The sequence below is a fragment of the Mirounga angustirostris genome, unplaced genomic scaffold (genome assembly GCF_029215605.1).
Source record: "Mirounga angustirostris isolate CCGP_5_RB_7025 unplaced genomic scaffold, mMirAng1.0.hap1 SCAF_13, whole genome shotgun sequence".
Lineage (NCBI taxonomy): Eukaryota > Metazoa > Chordata > Mammalia > Carnivora > Phocidae > Mirounga > Mirounga angustirostris.
In genome coordinates, this window is record NW_026991721.1 from 5,060,928 (window position 1) to 5,067,211 (window position 6,284).

At 60.7% G+C, this 6,284-nt stretch overlaps 1 protein-coding gene across 3 annotated transcripts; it reads right to left on the bottom strand.

Moving 5' to 3' along the window:
* Positions 1–1,460: 1,460 nt before the first annotated feature.
* On the bottom strand, positions 1,461–5,909 carry NDUFS8 (NADH:ubiquinone oxidoreductase core subunit S8). 3 transcript variants are annotated; one of them, XM_045893139.2, is made up of 7 exons: positions 5,761–5,909; positions 4,367–4,424; positions 4,223–4,273; positions 3,577–3,666; positions 3,308–3,480; positions 1,739–1,867; positions 1,461–1,654 (listed from the first exon to the last, which is right to left on the bottom strand). In XM_045893139.2, exons 2-7 carry the CDS (start codon positions 4,422–4,424, stop codon positions 1,523–1,525), a joined length of 633 nt encoding a protein of 210 aa, XP_045749095.1. In that variant the 5' UTR covers positions 5,761–5,909; the 3' UTR covers positions 1,461–1,522. The 3 variants fall into 3 exon arrangements, with proteins under 3 accessions (XP_045749095.1, XP_045749096.1, XP_045749094.1); XM_045893140.2 differs by lacking the exon at positions 5,761–5,909 and adding an exon at positions 5,706–5,758; XM_045893138.3 differs by lacking the exon at positions 5,761–5,909 and adding an exon at positions 5,288–5,596.
* Positions 5,910–6,284: the final 375 nt, after the last annotated feature.

Below are 6,284 nucleotides of genomic sequence, written 5' to 3' on the forward strand. Positions count from 1 at the left end.
CCCGTTTCCAGGGGGGGCCCTCAACACAACCAAACTGAGCACCAGTGGGGGCCTCAGGCCAATACTTCCTGGCGCAGGGGAAACCGGAACCCCGCTGTTACAAAACGGCGTTAGAAGGACCCTCCTGAATCACGCACAAAGTTTGTGACAAGTCAGAAAAGGAAAGAACCAAATCAGGAGCTGGACAGTCTGACCCATTTCTAACAGATGTGTTCTGTGTACAAATATAGGCTCCATGACAACGACCTAATGCTGCTTCTATCTGGGAAAAGTGCAGTTAGAGGTGATTTAGGATTTGCAAGCCCGTCTCATTACTGCAGGGCTCCTGCCTCCCACAGCCACTAGGGTTGCAGGGCGCCGGGCACACGGACACTTCCTAGGTTCTGCTCTTCCCTTCGGGTCCTGCACTTTCTCACCTCTGCGCCTTGTTCCTTAGGCTGTGGGGGCCCAGGCAGGGCCTGACCCCTTCAGCACCAGGACGATGGCCCAGGTGTCAGCAGTCATGAACAAAGGGCATGAGCTGGAGGAAGGCTAGGGTTCTTTGCTACAGGCCTTCTCAGAGCCTTGAATGTGCTCACATGAAGTGCCTATCCGAGGAAAGAGGGCACTTGGGGCATTTCCCATGCTGACTGGTCCATGGAACAACTCTCCTCCCTTTTCTTTAGACAAAGCATCAAGGGAGATTAGTATTTTATAGAGTGCTTTTGGAAACGGTGGAAAAGGAAGGAGGGGCCCAGATCCCTGACCTGAGCTAGTGTTTTCATGGGACACATGCTGTGTGATCCCGAGCAAGTCGCTTCCCTTCTCTGAGCTGGTGTGCTCACAGCTGGGGACAGGCTGAAGCCCTTTCACGGTGCCTGGCACCGAGTCCCGGGGGGGCGGCTTTTCGCCGCTCCATCCGCACGGGACGAGCACACGGCCCCGCAGAGAACCATACCTCTGCTGGATCGCAAAGCAGAAGTTCCGAGGGCGGCAGCCAAGCCCTGCAGCCAGCTCTGGGGGAACTTGGGGCAGAAAGGGGATGTGGCTGGAGATGAGGCAAGGCCAGCTCAGGGGCAGCAGGGCCTGTGTCACCTCCTTGTGACTGCTGCCCTGGAGCAGGCCTCTCCCTGCCCCCAACAAGGACACCCTGGCCTTTCTGAGGTTCCGCCACTCACTGGCCTTCTGCCCGAAGCCTCAGGAGACTCGACAGCCATAGGGCCATAGCTGTGCGTGGCCCTACCCTTTGGACATTCAGGATCGTGGGGACAGCAGACCCGAGACTAAGCCTTGGGGAGTATGCCCAGGAAGAAGTGTGCACAGCAGGGGGGGCTGGCGGCCCAGCCACGGCCCCCAGAGTCCCACGGGAAGGCCAGGTCACCTCTGCTAGCTCCCCTGAAGGGCCTGCGAGGGGAGGGACCCATGGGCTGCAGCCGGGCTGCACCGTCCCGGCCTGGCCAGCTGAGTCATGACAGAGGCAGTGCGGGAGAGCAGAGCTTTTTTATTGGGCGGCAGGGGCCGCGGGCCAGCCGGGCAGGGGCCGTCAGCGGTAGAGGTAGTCAGCCTGGATGTTGGCGGCGATCTCGGCCTCCCACTTGTCCCCGTTGCTGAGCAGCTTCTCCTTGTTGTACAGGAGCTCCTCGTGTGTCTCGGTGGAGAACTCGAAGTTGGGGCCCTGTGGGTGGGTGCAGGTGCGGCCCCGTTAGGCCCCTCCAAAGAGCCTCTGCCCCCGGCCCCGCCCCACCCCAGGCCTGCTCACCTCGACGATGGCGTCCACCGGGCAGGCCTCCTGGCAGAAGCCGCAGTAGATGCACTTGGTCATGTCGATGTCGTAGCGGGTGGTCCGGCGGCTGCCATCGGCCCGCGGCTCAGCCTCGATGGTGATGGCCTGGGAGAGGGGTACCAGGCGTCCCTGACTGCCCGTGTCTGCCCCCTCCTGGGGGCTCACCCCAGGGCCCCAGAGCAGACCTGCCACCCGCTCTCAGCCTGAAGTGCCCTTCCCACTGCCTCTCCCGAGAGGCCCCCGTCACACTGCCCTAGCTGCCATTTTTGTCAACCGCCAGCACCTGCTGCCGGAGAGACCAGGTCTCACGAGGGGAGGGCTGTAACATGCTGTGTTCACTGCAGCACCTGTGGCCCCGGGGCTGGGGGTCCCCAGGACTTGCTCGACTGCTGGTCATTGTATACTGAACAACCTTCCCATTTACATCGTTATCCCCCTTTCTTGGATGAGACTCAGAGAAGTTGAAGGGCTTCCCAAAGCCACACAGCAAGTGAGGGGCAAAGCCCAGACTCGAGGTAGGTCCTTAACCCTCAGTTTCTGGGTACGGCCTGTGTCAGCAGCGAGAAGGCCTGGGGCCTCCCACGGCCGAAGAATGTTTAAAGGGGGTTTGCCAAAGGCCCTCACGTGTCCCCAGGAGTGTAATGCCCACTATTCAGTGGGACCTTAGGCTGGTAGCCTTGTTTTTTCGTGCCTCAGTTTCCTCTATAAAAATGGGGGAAACAACCTCTATGTCCTGGAGTTGCTGTAAAAGTAAGTCATGAGCTGGAACAGTGCCTGGTCCATGCCCGGTGCTCATGGCCTTCCTGTGCTCCAGGATCAGAGACATCAAGGCCACGGCCCATGGTCTGCAGCAGCCGCTGGGAGGAAACACTCACTGTGTGGACGGTAAGTGACCACAGTGCCTGGCGCTCCTGCTGGGCACGCCCATGGGTCTGCCTGAGAGCCTCAACTGGATCTTTCCTTTCTTTTCTTTCGTTTTAAAAATTTATTTATTTGAGAGAGAGACGGAGTGCGTGCAAGGGGCAGGGGGGAGGGGCAGAGGGACAGAGAGAATCCAAGCAGACTCCGCACTCAGCACAGAGCCCGATGTGGGAATTGATCTCACGATCCTGAGATCATGACCTGAGCCGAAACCAAGAGTTGGCCGCTTAACTGACTAAGCCACCCGGGCGCCCCAACTGGATGTGTTCCTACACTAATGGGTCCTGACTCCGGGGGGGGGGGTCCGTGTAGGGCCCTCCAACAGAACTAATGCTGGGGGCTCAAAGCAGCAGCACCCGGGGGCAGGGAAGGCCTCAGCTGTGGCACGTGTGTCCTTGGGGCTGGTGACAGGCACACACACAGAGATCCTAAAACTGCTGCTGCATTCAGGGCAAGACTGGAGACTTTCAGGTACCACCGTGTGGCTCCCAAGCCCAGGTTTCACACCGCTGACCAGATCCCCGATGACAGGACCCACAGGTGTCCTGTGGCCTGCTCAGGGCTGCAGCCTCCCCTGTGAGTGGCAGGGGCCAGGGTGGCGGTCAGCAGGCGTCAGGGGCTCACCTGGGCGGGGCAGACAGCCTCACAAAGCTTACAGGCGATGCAGCGCTCCTCTCCCGATGGATACCGACGCAGCGCATGCTCTCCCCGAAAGCGAGGGCTCAATGGGCCCTTCTCGAATGGGTAGTTGATGGTGGCAGGCTCCCGGAACAGGTAGCTCAGGGTCATGCCCAGGCCTGTGGGCAGCAGGTGCACGGTGGGTGGGAGCCCCTCCTCCCTAACAATCTGTGCCCAACCCCCGTCCTGCCAAGCCCCCTTCCCCTAGGGCCCACCTCGGATGAGCTCAGTCCACAGCAGGGTCTGAGCCGCCCTGTCGGTCACCGCCTTCATGTCCATCGAGGGATCCCGCATGTTCACGAACTCTGCAGGGGAGGTGGGCTTAGAAGGGGTCGTGGCAGGGCCTCTCATGTGCCCATGTCCCCGAGGAATCCAACTCAGGGAGACAGGGCCTCGTCTTCCTTCCAGCTGGGCCCCAAGGGCTTATTCATTCATCAAACCTTCCGGCCTCAGCAAACGCCCTTCAGGGCCTGTCTCTGGCTCCAGGCAGTCCTTGCCCACTTCTCCCTGTGTGTGGGCAGCCGTCCGAGCCCAGGAATTGAGGAGGGTGGGAAGGGGCTTGGGCGGTGAGGTCCTGGCAGAGGACGGACACCCGAGCCTCACACTGGGCAGCTCCCTCCCTGTCCCACGTAAGGGAGCTCTGAGCTCAACGTGTGGCCACAGGGAAGGCTCCCCACCCCCTCACTGACAGACCCTGCCCCCACGAATCATATTCAGTCCTGATCATCGCACAGAGTAGAAACAGAGGCTCAGAGAGGGGGAGCCTCTGGCAAAGCCAGGACTAGAACCTAGGCCTCCACCCCTGCCTCTGGCAGGTTCATGATCAGGAAAGCCTGAGGGTCAAGGTGCCCCAGGACTCACTGTAGGTCGCTGCCACTCTGCTGCTGTGGAGGCTCCGGCCAGTGGGACGCCCTGGAAGGGGAGGGATTACACTGTGCAGCTGCAGCCCCGTGTCGGGAGACTGGGCTCCCCCCTGCACCCCGGGAAAGGCTCCCTCGGTCCTACCTGCATGTGCAGCCTGGGCCAGGGCCCGAAGCAGTGTTGGGGTAGTCAGGCAGCGCATCTGCAGGCATGAAAAGGGAGGGAGGCACGGGTGGGTCCCAGGCCTGTCCCCATAGGAACTCTGGCACAGCAGGACCCGGACCTCAGTGCTGCTGTGTCACCTGGTCTCCGATGTACCCCCATTCCCAACAGAGGCACAGAAGGCCTCCCTGCTCCCAAGAGCGGCACCTCCCAGCCCTGCAAACCTGACCCAGCTCGGCTGGGGATAACAGTTAGGGAGTATCTGTGGACCCCGTGTCCTAACTTTTTTTTTTTTTTTTTTAAAGATTTTATATATTTATTTGACACAGAGAGAGACACAGTGAGAGAGGGAACACAAGCGGGGGACGGCAGGCAGAGGGGAAAGCGGACTCCCTGTGGAGCAGGGAGCCCGATGTGGGGCTCGATCCCAGGACCCTGGGATCATGACCTGAGCCAAAGGCAGATGCTTAACGACTGAGCCACCCAGGCGCGCCCCCCCCCCCCCCGTGTCCCATCTTATCTCACTATCTAAGAAATCTTTAAAATCCATTCCTTCTATCTCTCCCCTCCCCTGTTCATCCTCCCCGGATCTGACCCAAATAACACTGCCAGCAGTCACCAGGATTGAAAGCTCACGGTGTCAGGCACTGTGTTAGGGGGTCACACACACTGTCATCCGGTCCTTACAAGGACCCCACGAGAGGCCCAGATGAGAAGCTGAAGCTCAGCCGTGTTAAGTGACTTGCCCAAAGTCACACACACTGGGGGGTGGGGGACCAGTACCTGAACTCAGGCCAGACTCCTCCCTTTACACCCACACTCCTCCCCCCCCGCCCCTCCACCCCATGCGCGCGAAACCCTTTAAAGGCTTAATAACCCTCGGGACCACATTCCTTTCCCCACCATCAAGGTTCTTCTGGAACGGTCTCCCCGCCTGCCAAGTGACCTTGGGCGGATGAGGTCATCTTGCACGTTTTCTCATCTGTTAAATGGGGGTCATGAGAGCGAAGGGGGTTGTACATGTCCAGAGCCTGGCATCTAGCCGAAGCTCAAAAAGTGACCCTCCCGTGACAGATGACTTCCCGCGGGCCCCCCTCCTCGGACCGCTGACTCCAGCGCCAGGCGCCCTCTAGCCTGACACCTGCCCGGACCTTCCCCATGACCTCCGACCCCACGGACGCGGGCGGGGCATGCGCCTTGGCGGTGCCGCTCCCGGGTCCGCCCGCGGCACGCCGAAGGACACCTGGACCGCCAGCCCTGAGCAGGCCGAGATGAAGCCCGGCCGCAGAGCCGGCGGGGCCGAGGAGAGCACCACACTCACCCCCGACGCCGCACCGCCCAGGCCCGGCTTTTAACAGCTGAGCCCCAACACCTACCTTGAAACGCTCTCGCTCCTTCCTTTGCTGAGCGGCCTGCCCACCGAGAGGCGGAGCCTACACTCTGAGACGCTGCCATTGGGCCGGCTGGTTTCACCTTTTCCTCGCCCATCTTTTACGGTGTGGCTTGATTGGCCAGTGGCTCAGCTGGAAGAGGCGGGATCCAGAGCATCTTTCCTTTGATTGGCTAGGGGAGAGCCGACTCTTGGAGTTGCGCAGGGCGCCGCCATGTTGGATTGGAGAGGCCAATAAGCGAGGACTCCGGCGCCACTGGAGGCGGGACGTCCGGGGCGTGGTTTAGGAAGCAGCTCCGGGTCAGACCTGACGCCCTGGGTCGGAGGAGAGAGGCTGGGTCGCTGCGGGGTATTTGTGATAACGGTGCAGAGAACTGTGGCCGGCGGTGATTCCGCGGGAGCCGTGCCTGCTCGGTGCTAAACCTTTACCCAGAAGCCCTGTGTGGAGGATTATTCTCGCTTTCCTGATGGGGAAACTGAGGCACGGACTAGTTTAGGAACTTTGCGCAA